Genomic DNA, 16,573 nt, shown 5'->3' with positions numbered 1-16,573 from the left:
TAAAAAAAAATATACAGTTCAGTACTGTTTTTACTTCACGGATTTTCGTCTATTACAGGATTTTCGCAATAGTCGAGGGATTACTGTAATAGGAAGAATTGCCGCTATGCTTTTTGTCTAAGGTGCTAACGATTTTGCTCACCATCTTTATAATAATTTCAGATTTTAGCACAACGCCAGTAATTTCGGGGGAGGTGATAGGTCGATTTCATCGACCCCAATGTTTAGCTGTTATTTATTTTTATCGACCCCAAAAGGATAAGAGGCAAAGTCGACCTCGGCAGAATTTGAACTCAGAACGTAAAGATCACCAACTTTATATTGCTTCAAAGTTTGGCACAAAACCAACAATTCTAATGGGAGCGGGGTTAGTTGATTCCTTGTACTAGACTGATTTACCATTTAATGGACCTCGGAAGAGTGAAAGCAAAGTTGAGCGTAAAGAGTAATTGAATTTTTGCACTAACACTATCCCGAGTTTGTGTTTCTAACATTCAATATTTTAACAATTATTTATATATATTTACATATATTCCTGCAGTAAGGCCTTGTTTCCACACACGTCATGTGTAATTCACTTCGTCCTTAGTCGAAAGACACCTGTTGTTAAGTCCTGTTATCATTTTAACATTGTCCGCTTGTTTTTCGTCCTTGTTTTTGTATACATTCGCTGCTTCCTTCCAAGGAATCTAATGCTCTTAGCTTAGTTTTTCCTTGGGGATGGCCAGATTGGAGCAATCTCGAGTATAACCTGCCAAAATTGCAAGGATAATCTGGAAATCGACTGAGGAAAGAAAACTCCGAATGACCCGTCCTTGTTTTCTTTTTGTATATATATATATATATATATATATATATATATATATATTATATATATATATATATAATATATATACACAGACTATATATACACACACACATATATATATAATATATATATATATATACAACGTGGCTTAATGGTTTGGTATTAAGCTCACGATCGTAAGGTCGTGAGTTCAATTCTCGGCAATGTGTTATGTCCCTGAGCATGACATTTTGTTTCACATTGCTCCAGCCCACTCAGCTAGCAAAATTGAATAGTACCTGCATTTCAAAGGCCAACCTCGTCACATTCTGTGTCAGGATGAATCTCCCTCAGAACTACGTTAAGAGTATGGGTGTATGTGGAGTGCTCAAACACTTGCACGTTAATTACTCGTGCAGGCTGTGCCAGTGATTAGATCAACCGACGGAGTCCCAGTTTACACACACACACACTAACACACAAATATGTATGTATGTATGTATGTATGAATGTATGTATGTATGTGTGTGTGTTTAGTATGTATGTATGTATGTATGTGTGTGTGTGTGTATGTATGAATGTATGCATGTATGTATGTGTGTGTGTTAGTATGTATGTATGTATGTATGTATGAATGTATGTATGCATGAATGTATGTATGTATGTATGTATGTATTGTATATATGTATGTATGTATGTGTGTTAGTATGTATGTATGTATGTATGTATGAATGTATGTATGTATGTATGTGCGTGTGTTAGTATGTATGTATGTATGTGTGTGTGTGTGTTAGTATGTATGTATGTATGTATGTGTGTGTATGTATGTATGTGTGTTAGTATGTATGTATGTATGTATGTGTGTGTTAATATGTATGTATGTATGTGTGTGTTAGTATGTATGTATGCATGTATGTATGTATGTGTGTGTATGTATGTATGTATGAATGTATGTATGTATGTATGTATGCATGTATGTATGCATGTATGTATGTATGTATGTGTATGTATGTTTTGTCATGAATGTATGTATGTAGTAAGTATGTGTGTGTGTATGTATGTATGTATGTATGTATGTATGTAGTATGTATGTGAATGTATGGTACTGTATGTATGTTGTTGTATGTATGTCGTATGTATGTGTGTGTTAGTATTATGTATGTATGAATGTATGTATGTATGTATGCATGTATGTAGTATGTATGTATGTATGAATGTATGTAGTATGTATGTATGTATGAATTTATGTATGTATGTATGATGTATGTATGTATGTATGATGTATGTATTATAATGTATGTATGTATGAATGTATGTATGTATGTATGTGTGTATGTATGAATGTATGTATGTATGTATGTATGTATGTATGTATGGGAACTGACACTCCATTATATTGTGTGTGTGTATGTTTGTGAGTGTTTAAATTTAAGAAAATAGACAGATAAGAAGATGAAGCAGAGGAGTTAAGGGAAAAAAAATCTGAAAAGAAAAGACAAAAGAAGAAATGTAAAAGCAAAAAATATATATTTATTTTTGAAAAACAAAGGAGACAGAGAAGAAAAAAGAACTAAAGGTAGGCTGGGGGGGAATAGAATCGGAAAAAAAAATAACAGGAACGAGAGACACAGAGAGTGAACGAGGGTGTGGAATAGAAACAGAAAAAAAAACAAACTAGGAAACACAAAAGCGTTGAGGGATGAAGCAAAGCAAAATCATACACTGAAAAAGGGACTACATAAATAAAGAAATAAATAAAATGATGTAAGGGAAATAACTTCAGTGCGATAGCAGAATGAATTTCGAAAAAAAAAAAGAGTTATTTGGGTTTTTTTTTAAATTAGTGAATGCAGTACACAGAGGAAAAATCCATAATTAACTTGACATTTTCTTCGTGGTTGGACAAAAAAAATGCAAAAAGCTATTGGAAATTTTTTTCCCGCTTAATCTAGAGGAAGAGCCGTGCATATGATTCTTTTTCAGTGATCGGTAGTGATTCTCAAATTTGTGTGGCGAGTTAACATAAAGAAGTTAGGAATTAATTTCGCAAAATTTATATATACTCTTTGCAGGAAATCTGCTTTTTGTTAATAGACAAACAGACAGTTTCGATATTAGTGCACCTCGTCAGTGGAGCTTTCTTGAATTACGACGATTTCTGGTTAGTGGTAATCGGTATGATTTTTAAAAAAAATTACAATAGATGGTACAAGGTTAAAAATGTGAGAAACCAGTGAGTTAGTTAATTACATTGAATCCAGTATTTGAATAATACTTTATTTTACGGACCCCGAAAAGGATGAAAGGTAAAATTGATCTCGCAGGATTTGAACTCAGAATAGAAAGTACCGGAGGAAACAACGTTCTAGCAATTCTGGATTGGTTAGTTACATTGCATCGAACCTGACACTTGAATAATGCTTTTATTTTATGTATTCCGAAAGGATGAAAAGCAAAGTTGCCCTCGGCGGGATTTGAAATCGAAATAGAAAGAAAATAGAAAGAAATACCGATCCAGAAATTCTATCTGTCCACCTGAAGACAAAATAAAGCAAACCAAAAGGAACTTAGTCAAGTTACATACATACATACATACATACATACATACATACATACATACATACATACATACATACATACACACACACACACGTACATGCATACATACATACATACATACATACATACATACATACATACATACATACATACATAATACATGCATACATACATACATACATACATACATACATGCATATATACATGATGTATATGATGGTCGTCCACACGTGACCGAGGAAGACCATTGCCGACCTTCAGGAACATTGTGCGCTCTAGGACTAACTTATATTTTGCATTTACAGCTCCGTTGGTGGCTAATGAGCCCTGCTCTTGACAAGCATACATAACTGCAAACATTGCAGACCAAGCTTTCCCCATTCACTATACGAGCCGTGCGCTTTCGCGCAGCTCGCTTAAGTTCTTCATGCTGGATACGTGCTCTCTCAAAAGTGTCGAGCCCCTCCTTAACCTGCCTCATCCATCTGTGGCGATGACAGGCATTGTTCTCCCAGTCAGTGTTCTGCATATCACAGGCCTTTAATGAGGACTTGACATAGCCCTTAAATCGCTGCCTGGTTTCTGTCTGGGTCTCTTTCCACTAACAATTTCCTCATATAGCATCTGTTTAAGGATCCTGCTATCCTTCATTCTAATAAGGTGTCCAGTCCAACGTTACCGGTGCTTGTGCACCATCGCCTCAATACTCACGATATCAGCTGTCCTCAGGACCTGTTTGTCTGGAATTTTTTAGGTCCAGCCAATATTGAGAATGTGTCTGAGACATCTCTGATGAAAGCGTTCAAAGACCCTTACCTGACGTTTGTACAGAGTCCATGTCTCACACCAGTAGAGGAGCGATGTCAGTACACAAGCACGGTATACAGCAACTTTTGTTCGTCTTGCGATGCCATGTTGGGACCAGACACAAGACTGAAGAGACCGGAAGGAATTAGTTGCTCTCTGCAACCTGAAAGATATTTCCTCATCCAGGGAGCAAGAACGGCTGAGTGTGCTGCCCAGGTAGACAAACTTATCTACTACCTTCAGAATCGTTCCTTCAACCAAGATAGCTGGTGCAGGCTGGAACATTACAACAGTCTTGTCCAGGCTAATGCTGAGTCCAAATGCCCTGCAAGAAGTAGAAATGCAATTCATGAGTATTTACATGTCATCCACTGTATGAGTGACTAAGTCACAGTCATCTGCATAAAGGAGGTCACGAATAATAGACTGGGGAACCTTTGAATTGGTAGCAAATCGGCGAAGATTAAAGAGGCGGCCAGAAGATCGATATCTGACATATATTCCCAGAGCGCTAATCTTAGCAAAAGCATGAGTAAAAGCAGCAGCAAAGTACAAAGAAAAGAGAGTTGGGGCAAGGATGTCACCCTGCTTGACACTATTCTCTACAGGAATGGGTCCCGCCATGGCACCACCAACATTGACCCAAGCCTCCATCCCATCATGAAATGATTTAATTATAGATACAAAGTGATACGGACATCCAAGTTTGCTAAGTATTTTCCATAGAAAGGCCCTATTTACAATATCAAAGGCCTTTGTTAAATCAATGAATACCAGGACAAGATCCATATTCTGCTCATAGCACATCTCCTGCATCTGTCTTGCTGTGAAAATCATATCCATTGTCCCTCTACCAGATCGGAAGCCACATTGAGATTCAGATAGGACATCATTTACGAGACACCCATTCAGATGGGTAAGAAGAATATTTGCCAGAACCTTGCCAGCAGCTGATAGTAGAGCAATACCTCTGTAGTTACCACATATTGTTCTGGCTCATTTTCCTTTATATAGAGGAAGAATAATTGCACCCTTCCAGTCCTTAGGGATTGCACCATCCCTCCAGACTGCACTAATAAGTTCATGAAGGGACTGTGTGATGTAATTACCACCAAATCGCAAGACCTCAGCACAAATTCCATTCTTTCCAGGTGCCCTACCAAGATTCAATTTACTTATTGATGTCATTACTTCATCTATTGAGGGCGAGGAGTCTAGGGAGCCAATGATAGGTCTTTGTTGCATAGTATCAATCACTGTTTCATCCACAACTGACTCATGGTTTAGGAGTTCAGAGAAGTGTTCGATCCAGCGACCTGTGATTTCTGTTGATTTAGTAAACAGAGTGGAAGACTCCTTGGAAAGCAAAGGAGCTGATGTGGAGCTCTTAGGTCCATAAGCTCGCTTCATAAGATGGTAAAGCTTCTTGCTGTCATTTGCATCAGCAGCAGCCTGAACATCACGAGCAAGATCCTCCCACCAAGTGTTCTGCATCTTCGCTGCAGTAGTGATTTTATACTGTTATAGTGGGCAAGTGCTAGACTTCGCTGCACAGTAGACAGTTCTCTGTGCAGCAACACACTGTGGGCATGGCACTTTACCACTAACAATCGCTGAATTTCAGCATCATTCTCATCAAACCAGTCTCTGTGTCTGGCAGTAACATACCCCAGTGTTTCGGCTGCACATTGAACAACTTGGTATCGAAAATCTTCCCATGCTGCAGCAGTTTCAATGCTGGACAAGCGAGTCTGAAGCTCTTTCCTAACCACAACATCATATACCTGTGGACATTTAGACGGCGAGGAATGCTGACTGGTCCTCTTCTCTCTTTCGCCCTAATCACCATTCGGAACTTTGCTCGCACCAGACTGTGGTCTGTCCAGCATTATGGTCCATGCAAGGACTTGACATTACAAATGTCATAAATGTCGCGCTTGCGGATGATGACATAATCCAGCAAGTGCCAAACTTTGGACCTTGGATACATCTATGTTGTTGTGTGATCACCTTTGTGCACAAAATGAGTGCTTGCAATGTAAAGTCCATGTTCTTCGCAAAGCTCCAGTAGCATGAGACCATTGCTATTCCTTTTCCCTACTCCAAAACGTCCTAGAGAGTTCCATGTTTGCCAGTCTGTTCCAATCCTAGCATTAAAATCCCCCAGTAGAATGACTTTATCAGAATTGGGGATTTTTCTAAGTATGGCTCTCAGCTGGTTATAAAAGATTGTTTTATTTTCATCACAGCTAGTCAAAGTAGTTGCATAGGCACTTATTAGAGTAGCAAACCGCTTACCTTTCAAGTGCAACCGTAGCGTCTTTAAACGTTCATTTATAGGAACAGAGAGCTCTTCCAACTTCTTAAGGATATCAGATCGGACTGCAAAACTAACACCAGCCTCTATGCGCTCCTCCTTCTGCCTTCCTTTCCAAAAAAGGTGTATCTACCTCCTACTTCCTCAAGCTGACCATCACCTTCTATAAGAGTCTCTGAGAGTGCAGCTATATCAATTTTATAACGGTTCAGCTCACGAGCAACAAGTGCAGTGTGTCTCTCAGGCCTGCAAACACTCTTGTTGTCCAACGGAGTGCGCACATTCCGACATGAAATGTTTAAGTTCCGTCCAGATTTTATAGATAAAAGACTCTTTGTTTTTCGAGCGCAGGGTTGACATCCGTCAGTCGCGCTAAACTGACCAGATATGGAAAGACAGGCAGTTTTTGGTTCACCTTTTCTAGAACCTCTCCGGTCTCCGGGTGAGCAGTGCCCTCTCCAAATGGAGCTGTTCAGACACCCATGCAGCAACCGAATCCTACCGTTGTCTTGGGCGACATGGAGACGACTTTATATCTAGCATGGGTCACCTACGTGCAGGTCGCTGACTACATGCCACCAACCCGTCAGGTCGGCATGCTTCACCACCTTCCCATCGCCGCAGGACTTCCGAATAAAAAAAGAATATATATATATATACTAAAATTAAAACGAAGAAGATATATACTAAAAATAAGATAAATATATATAGAAGAAAAAAATGCACGCATCGAGCAGAGGTCGGCAATGCCTGTGCAGAGTTTTAGGTCCAATAAGGCTTGCACAACACTTCATAGACCCTCTCCACTTTATTGACATTATCCAGAAACAAGCCGAAGCAAGATGTCTGGTACCATATGAGTCGCAGACTCAGAGATGTGGGAGTGCCGTAATCTCTAGCACAAACCAAAGATCCCCAAAATGTCCAATGCCATTCCCTGCATATCTGGTTTTATATCAGAGTGACCTTCTCCTAGGGACATGCTTTAACAAACGCTGAGAGGCACCTCACTCCCAGTGGTTTTTCAGCACGCCGGACACCATCCCGGAATTTCTGCGTACCCGTGCTAACATTTATTGGATGGTCGTTGACTCTCAAGAGGTCCTCCGCCCTTTGACGGGTTTTGTTTTTCATCCCGCAGGGTGTCCAATAAACAACCTCCTCACCAAGCAAGCTTGGTGGGGTTGCCGGTTTAGTCGCCGACGACCCGACCATGCAACAGGTTGTACTGGGTTACATGTTACCAGTAGCACTCGAAAGTGACCTTTCGTCACACTTCAGTTGTCCTTTGTTTCTTCTTTCTTCTTTGTCTTTCCTTACTAACGATCAGCCAAATTGGCTGATCGTTTTATATATGTATGTATATATATATATATTATATATATATATATATATATATATATATATATATATAGGGAGAATTCACAAAAAAATAAACAAAGGACGAAGACAGGTGTAGACAACAAACAGATGTATTAGTTTAACGCTCGGGAAGTGAAAAAGTCATATATATATATATATATATAATATATATATATATATATATATATATATATATATAATATATATATATATATAATATATAATATATATTATATATATTATATATATATATATATATATATTATATATATATATATATATATATTATATATATATATATATATATATATATATTATATATATATATATATATATATATATATATATATTATATATATAATATATATATATATGGCAGAACGTTAGCACGCCGGGCGAAATGCGTAGCCGTATTTCGTCTGCCGTTACGTTCTGAGTTCAAATTCCGTCGAGGTCGACTTTGCCTTTCATCCTTTCGGGGTCGATAAATTAAGTACCAGTTACACACTGGGATCGATGTAATCGACTTAATCCGTTTTTCTGTCCTTGTTTGTCCCCTCTGTGTTTAGCCCCTTGTGGGTAGTAAAGAAATATATATATATATATATATATAATATATATATATATATACATATTCATGAACTTGTTCTCTTATCTTGTTTGCATCAACACACACACACGCACACACACACACCACACACACACCACACACACACACACACACACACACACACACACACACTCGCACACACATTAACCAGTGAGAACTTTGGCGACAGTTTATCAAGTTTCACGTCATTTTTGCTTTGTGATGCATACATTTAAATACCACGGGAAACGTTTTAGTAAACTCTATTTCGTTGAGCGTCATTCTGCTAATTAAAAATAAAACTAGTACAGTGTGATATATTATTTTTATGTTATCATGCATTATAATTGTCATGTTAGTCATCTTATTCACAGGATATTGTTATTACATTAATCACTGTAGAAATTGCTGGAAACTGATGCTACATATGATAGCAGAGATTTATACGCCATCTGACGTCAGCCAATAGTAACGATTGTCTGCTGCTAATAAACAACTTGCTTTCTCATCTTCTTTATTAACAGATGTTCAATTAATCAACCAATAGATTATTCTAAATAGATTCCGATTCAGAAAGTTTGCTATTAAAATATAGACATCGCTCATTCCAGTCCGCTCTGCGTGTGCATCTCACACACAAACATATTTTTGACACCTCAACGTCTGCACAGATTGGGTTTCACTGCAGGGTGACGGATGGACTAACAGATGTATGTATGTATGTATGTATGTATGTATGTATGTATGTATGTATGTATGTATGTATGCATGTATGTATGTGCAGATTTGTATGTTTTGTTTTATGTATGTATTCTAATGCATATAGTTGCATATCTAGACATGCTCATGTATATTTAAATGATAAACTTCTGAAAAGTTTTACAGATTTTTACAGTTCCAGTGATGGATTGGATCTGTAATCTTCGAATTAGCTTTCTCCTTTCTTGTTTTGAGAAGCCTAATTTCTCAAGATTGGTATTTAGGCAGTGTGTTACATATCCCAGGGCCCCAATAATTACATGTATAAACTTGAACTTGTAATCTGGGTAGAGTAAATGTAGATTTCTCAATATTTCAGTGTAGATATTCTCTTTTTCACTGATCTTCAGCTTTATGTTAACATCCGCTGGGCAGCTAATTTCTACAACTGTACACAGTTTCTCTTCTCTATCCCAAATCATTATATCAGGTCTGTTGTGCTTACATTTTATTCAGGTTTTCACTGGTACATTCCAGCAGTACTCCTTTTTATTATGAGTGGCTATATCTTCTACCATACTATGGGTTCTTATTTCTTCGTCCTCGGGGTTACCCTTCCGACGGAATTCATTATAGAGTGTGCTAGCTACAACATCATGTCTCATAGGTAGATACACTGTGATGACATTTTCGGACAACTGCTTGACATTTTCTGACAAATGCTTATTGTGTGGGTTGTATTGTCGGTGTCAACTCCATAAATTCTGCATCGCTTTTGTCTGCAACATTTTACTACTTTTCCTGCATCTCTATCCCTTTTGTGAATCAGGTATTTGGTTGATATGTATGTATGTATGTATGTATGTATGTATGTATGTATGTTGTATGTATGTATGTATGTACGTACGTATGTATGTATGTATGTATGCATATACGTTTTTGCTCATTCATCATGTATAATTCTAACGCCCACGCATACCTGTTCTCCCTCTTTCACTCTCTCTCACTCTCTCTCATATACATACATACATGCATACATACATACATACATACATACATACACACATACATATATACATATATATACATACATACATATATACATACATACATAATACACACATACATACTTACACACATGCTCATACACATATGAGATACTATAGAGATCCAAATCTTCGTTTAGTGCTTTATTCCAAAGTGGATGACTCTCTTTGTTATTTGTTATGACATTAACGAACTATTTACAAGCTTATCTGAAAGACATTATATGCGAATAGCGAACTGTTTATACATTCATCGTTACAAAGTCTAAAAGCTATTTTATTATATAAAAGAAATTTAAAGCCAGCCATTCCCACCGTTCATTTGCTAAATGTAGAAGAATCTGATATCAACAAGGAGATCCTTTTTACTGCAGTTCAATACAATGATCATCAATGGAATCTTTGTAGAAATCTTAAAGTAATTCCTATCGATAGAGATTTACCAAGCTCTGCTAATTTCTACGGCTGCAGTTAAGTTGCGCGATTACATAGTAGTATAATAAAAGTGAATGACTAACCAAGTATTCATGTACTGCCGTAAACAATAATACTAAGTCAGTTTCTTTAGTTGACAGAAAGAAAATGTTTTGACCCTCGCTTGACATTAAGTTTGGTTTAAATGGCGCTATGAACTGGATTTAGGAGTAAAAATATTTCAAGGGAACTTCAAATTCTCTTAGAAATATTTCCAAAATTATATATGGCGAAAAACAGTAAGTTTGTGTAGGACTTTAAGTTAGAGTGGTATTAAAAGATAAAACTTTTGATGAATCCCTCACAGCGACTGAGATTAAAAGTTTGCCTCGACTTTAAAAATGGGTCTGTTGATATATCTGAGGAAATTGTGGGTCTCCTCCTTTTCAAAACGGAGTCGAGTGACTTAATGAAGCTTTCAAAAATATAGGCTGTCACATGTCTTAAAAATTACATTTTCTTTTATTCATTTTCTCACCGAGATTTCTTTATTGCAAATCATGGATCAGTTAGAGATTTCACCAAGATATTAATTTAATGGAAGTTAATAGTGAAGGATTATAGAATGAGATCATGATAGCAGATGTCTGCTAGATGTTATATCGCGATGATGCAAACCACACTTGCAAAAAAAGTCATATATTCGTGCTCATATAGTCATGTATTCATTCATGTAGCCATATATTTGTGGTATGAGATTGCTCAGTCTCTTTTCCTCCATGGTTCTCGTTACTTCATTATCAATTTGTTTTTAGTTTTAAATATGACCACACTCCACTGCAATCGGAAAATTGAATGAAAAATGGATCCACAAAACATTTTCTACATTTCGGGAAAAAGACACCATATAATTGTAAGTTATCAAACGATTTAACTGTAATTGTAACCGGTCTGGTTTGATGTCACTGCAAGAGGTAATATCAGTTTTAAACAATTCTATAAACAGCACAAATTCTTCAGAAAGATTATTTATAGGTGCAGGCATAGCTGCGTGATAAGAAGGTTACTGCATAACCACATTGTTCCGGCTTCAGTCCTAATGCATGGCACCTTGGGCGACTGTCTTCTACAATAGCCTCAGCCCCACCAAAACCTTGTGACTGGATTTGAAAGACGGTAAGTGAAAGATGCCCGTCGAATATGTATGTGTGCGCGTGTGTGTGCATCTGCGTCTGTTACCACCACCACTGCTTGACAACCGGTGTTGGTGTGTTCGGCAAGAGAGAATGAGAGAATAAGTTCTAGGCTTATCAAGAAATATGTACTGGGATGGAATAATTCCCCTAAAAGTTCTTTAAGGCGGTGCACCAGCATGGCCGCAGACTAATGACTGAACCAAAGAAAAAAAGTGCCTTTCTCCTAGACCTTCCAGATATGATTTGACAAGAACTAATAACCTCTTTACTATATCTCGAGATGCAAAACGGCTATAATTTATGAAGGAAACTAAATACAATTAATCTTTTGATAAATCTTCTTGTATTTATTTTTATGTAATAACAATAATAACAATAATGACAAGAAAAGTTCGGTTTTTAAACTTTTGAAAATGTGTTTGAAATTCACCAAGTGGGTCAAGAGTGCTGGAACCGCTAAAGTCATTATATCCGCGATTTGGTTCAGGTTAGTTGTTGATAATCTTCTGACTCAAGCAGAATCTTGGATTTTTGTTGAATACCTGAAGCTGTAGATCTCATTGTTGAAATATATCCACGCAAACATGGATATAGTTCAGCAATGGACAGTGCGCATAAGATCATAAAGGAGCAATGGTAATTTGAAAACATTGTAATACTTGATTCTACAATATACCCATAACTTAGGAAACAGTAACTTTTGTCTGTAATTATTATAACGTTTTAAGAATACTACTAAAAGAGAAATCTAGACGCGCTTACTCTTCAGCTTTACTTGAACCAAAACCTATAAAATTTTCGAATTATAATTAGATTTTGGATCCAACTGCATAGTTAAAAGACCAATATATAAAGATCAACGAACAAGCACGGTGAGCAGTATACAATGCAGTCATCTTTAGTTTGCTATGTGTGTGTGTGTGTGTATATATATATATATATATATATATATATATATATACATACAGACATACATACATACAAACATTACAGGAGAATTATGTAATTGATTTTTGAAGGACCAATGTGCATAGAACAGCTAGCACGGATCGCAGTCATCGAAATAAATGCATGGGTTCCACGAGTTATTCTTTTGCCTACAGCTATTCACTTGCTCACTGATGTGTTTTAAGTAATTACGAGGGTAACTCTGAAAGACGATGGTCTGAACTCGATAAATTGTTAGCATTCTCTTCTTCACAATAGATTCTACTGTAACGAAAATACATCTAAGGCTTCTACATCTCAGAGATCCGGAAATGTATGGACATATTTGAACAGACGATCCTAGGTGGAACGTCTTTTATTAATAAACGTCTTATAACCGCCAACACTTCTTGATGTATCAGAATCTTGTAGTTTCCTTCTTCCATTCAATTCTCTTTTATATGTTGTTAATAACTTTTACCTCAATGCTTTATGCTAAAAATTAGCCTGTGGCAAATTTGAATTGATGGACTTTTTCTTTATAAATCCTGATTCTGTTTAAAATAAAATCTAAAATACACAGCTCTCAATGCTTCAGCCATTATATCAGTGTTTCCCAACCTTTTTTCCCGGCGCCCCACTTTTTCATAGCAAAAGTTTTTACGCCCCACCTTTTCCCATGTCCACTCACATTTACAAGTACATGTGGGCCTACTTACAATTGAAAAAAAATCAAAAATTAAAAAATTGTATTCAAAATACAAAAAAATAGTTTGAGAATTGAAACAACAGGCACTGAAAGTGCATAACACCCAATAAATCGATAAAATTATTACGATTTCTCATGTTTTTAAAAAATGTCAATTTATAAAGAATAAAGAAACACGTTTTTTCAGTTCAATTATTTGACGGTCAGCTCGACTAATTTAGTGAGAACCCTGTGCCTGATGCATACAGCACAAGTTTTAATTTGAGGAGACAACTTTGTTAATTTCAGTCGTAAATCGCCACGTTTTGTAATCTCAAGCCGGTTTCTCTTGGCTTCGAGCAAATTATCAACTGCACTAAAACCACATTCGACCAAATAAGACGAAGGGAAAGGAATCAGTAGCTCTCTCGCTGATGTAGAAATTTTAGGATATTTTCTTTCAACCTCGTCATATAGCCACATCTTTGTACCTTTCAATTTAAACAAAGTCTTCACTGATTCATCATGTTGTAATTCTGATAACTCTTCTTGGTATTGGATTGTAGCATCAGAAACGTTAATCAGAAGCGGTTGAGTTAACCAAGAAGGAAAATTCATTGCCTTTAAATCGCAAAATCTGTCATTGAAATCCTTTATCAAGATATTTAAATGATCAATAATTACAATGCCAGCATCATTCGTTATTTCACATTTACTCAACCAGTAAAGTTCACTGAAATTTCTTTTGGAAAATTTCTTTTGGAAAATTTCTTTTTCCATAATTCGAGAGCTGTAATAAATCCAAAAATCTTTGCTTTTGCATCAATAAGTGTCATGTTTGCACCTTGAAGTTGTTTATTCAAGTTTCCAAGTTTCTCAAATATGTCTGTCAAATAACTGACAAATGCTTTTCCATCCGTTGTTGACAGCAATTTCATTTCACATTTATCACTAAGAAAGTCGTTAATCTGATCAAATAATTCCATGAACCTCTTTAAGCAGTTTCCACTTGATAGCCATCTTACTTCTGTATGAAGCAATAATCGAACATGTTCGGCACTTTGATTTATACAAAACTGCTTAAAAAGACGTTCAGATTTAGAATTTCTTTTAATGCTGTTGACACACTTGATCACACTTTGAAGAATCTTGTTAAGAACAGGGGACAATTTCTTGGCAACCAAGTTTTCTCGGTGTATTACACAATGGACAGTCAACATGTTTGGATTTTCATCCTTCATCATTTTTAAGCATCCCGTATTCTTGCCCATCATGGCAGGTGCACCGTCTGCCGCACATGCCAGTAAGTTTTCCTTTGGTATTTTGTTTGCATCCAAATAATGTTTGATTTTGATGTAAATATCATTTGCAGTTGTGGTGGTTTCAAACGATTCGCAGAACAGCATCTCTTCCTGAAACTCCTCGTGGTCAATATACCTCACATAAGTCAATAACAGAGCCTCACTGTCCCGGATTGTGGATTCGTCCATTTGTAATGAAAACTTACGCAATTTTAATTTCTCAATGAGCTGGCTTTCAACATCTTGCCCCATTTCATCTATTCTGTTCGAGACAGTGTTATTACTGAGTGGCATAGTCCTGATATCTCCATCATCTTTTTGTAATACAGTTTTTAAGAATATTGAGATAGCAGGTTTAATCAGTTGCTCTCCAATAGTGTGATTCTTTCCATATTTTGCTATAAGCAAGGAGATTTCGTAGCTGGCTTCAAGGGCACGAGTATGAGGCGCTTGTTTTGCATGAAATAGTGAAGTGAGTTTTGTTCGGTTTTTAAATTTTTCTTTCAATGATTTGAAGTATTCCAAATCTAAATTAGAATTATTAGGATGTCTTACCTTTAAGTGCGCTTCCAGCCTACCTGCCTTCATTGACTCATTGCTCATCGTCTGATTACATAATAAGCAAAACGGTTTACGCTCATCATGCTCATCAGGAATGAATCCAAACTTCAAAAACTCCACCGCGTATTGACGAGTCTTCTTCTTGTTTGGTTTGCTCATTTTCAATAGGGCTAACAAAAGACTAATTGAGGCAATTGATTGGCTTATCTGAATAGTAAGTTTATTGCTCAGTGCGGGATCTTCTTTGTCTCGCTGGGGTGCGAGAGTTTCCGATGTGGAGGCTTCAAAGGAAAGACGGAATCTAAGGTTGTGCCCGCGATGACCGCTCGTCATGTACAAATATTTTCACAGCCCACGTCTATGCCCCGCGCCCCACCTGAATTTTCTCAGGCCCCACCAGTGGGGCGTACGCCCCACCTTGGGAATCACTGCATTATATGAATGTATCAAAATATAACATTATTATTTAAACAGCTACGGAACACAAGCTGATGTTCTCTCCTGGAACATAACACTAATATAATGTAAATTTGATTTTATAATCTAACGGTGAAAATATGACTTGTAACAATTTAAACATATTATTTGTTCTATAGTTTTGATTAATGGCATAGAAGCTGTACACAATAAAATGCTTCTTAGCCAGTTCTATATTTATGAATATCCGTCATAAGTAAATAACGTAAATAATGTGTTTCTTAGCCGTTTAAAAAACCCGATCTGATTTAATGTGAATGGTTAGCATTACGGTGTCTGAAATGTATTAATATAATTAATTAATTCGTTTAACCAGCCATATTTATGAGAAAACAGTAATAGTTGCACCCAATTATTATTGTAATAGTTACACCCAGTCATTATTGTACGAGTTCAATGTTCCGAAATAGAGAAAGAGAAGGGCAAACTTAGAATTCAACAAACGTCAAGTAAATCTTCCCCTTTGCACTTGCCATTATAATTTGTTTTATTTAAAGTGATAAGTATTCTGAGTATTGGATCAACCATAAATTACCAGTTGTTCATAAAATACAGGATTTTACGAGACTAAAAAGAACACGTGCAGGACCACAGAATAGTTACCGTCTACCCAGTTACTCGAGCGCCCTTCAAAATGAGGGCCATATAAGATATGTTACGCTTTTTACTAAGTTAACCCGAACATGTTGATTAAGCTAAAATTCGGTATTAATTATTATCTTTTTTTTCGTTTGTGTTTTATATTGTGAATGAAATGCAATGTATTTACGCTGGTTTAAACATTTTTTTAAAAAACCTCCAAAGAATATTCAGCCATGAATTTATCTAGCAGGTAAAACGAGC

At 36.5% G+C, this 16,573-nt stretch overlaps 2 protein-coding genes across 2 annotated transcripts; both read right to left on the bottom strand.

Annotated features, from left to right (window-relative positions):
- Window positions 1-13,604: 13,604 nt before the first annotated feature.
- On the bottom strand, window positions 13,605-14,009 carry LOC115216230 (protein FAM200A-like). Its single transcript, XM_029785428.1, has one exon. It carries the CDS (start codon window positions 14,007-14,009, stop codon window positions 13,605-13,607), a length of 405 nt encoding a protein of 134 aa, XP_029641288.1.
- Window positions 14,010-14,107: 98 nt separating this feature from the next.
- On the bottom strand, window positions 14,108-15,586 carry LOC115216229 (SCAN domain-containing protein 3-like). The gene has a single exon (XM_029785427.1). It carries the CDS (start codon window positions 15,584-15,586, stop codon window positions 14,108-14,110), a length of 1,479 nt encoding a protein of 492 aa, XP_029641287.1.
- Window positions 15,587-16,573: the final 987 nt, after the last annotated feature.

The sequence above is a fragment of the Octopus sinensis genome, linkage group LG10 (assembly GCF_006345805.1).
Source record: "Octopus sinensis linkage group LG10, ASM634580v1, whole genome shotgun sequence".
NCBI classification, from domain to species: Eukaryota; Metazoa; Mollusca; class Cephalopoda; order Octopoda; family Octopodidae; genus Octopus; species Octopus sinensis.
Note: the sequence above shows the minus strand (reverse complement) of the source record. Positions and strands in the feature narration are given on the sequence as shown.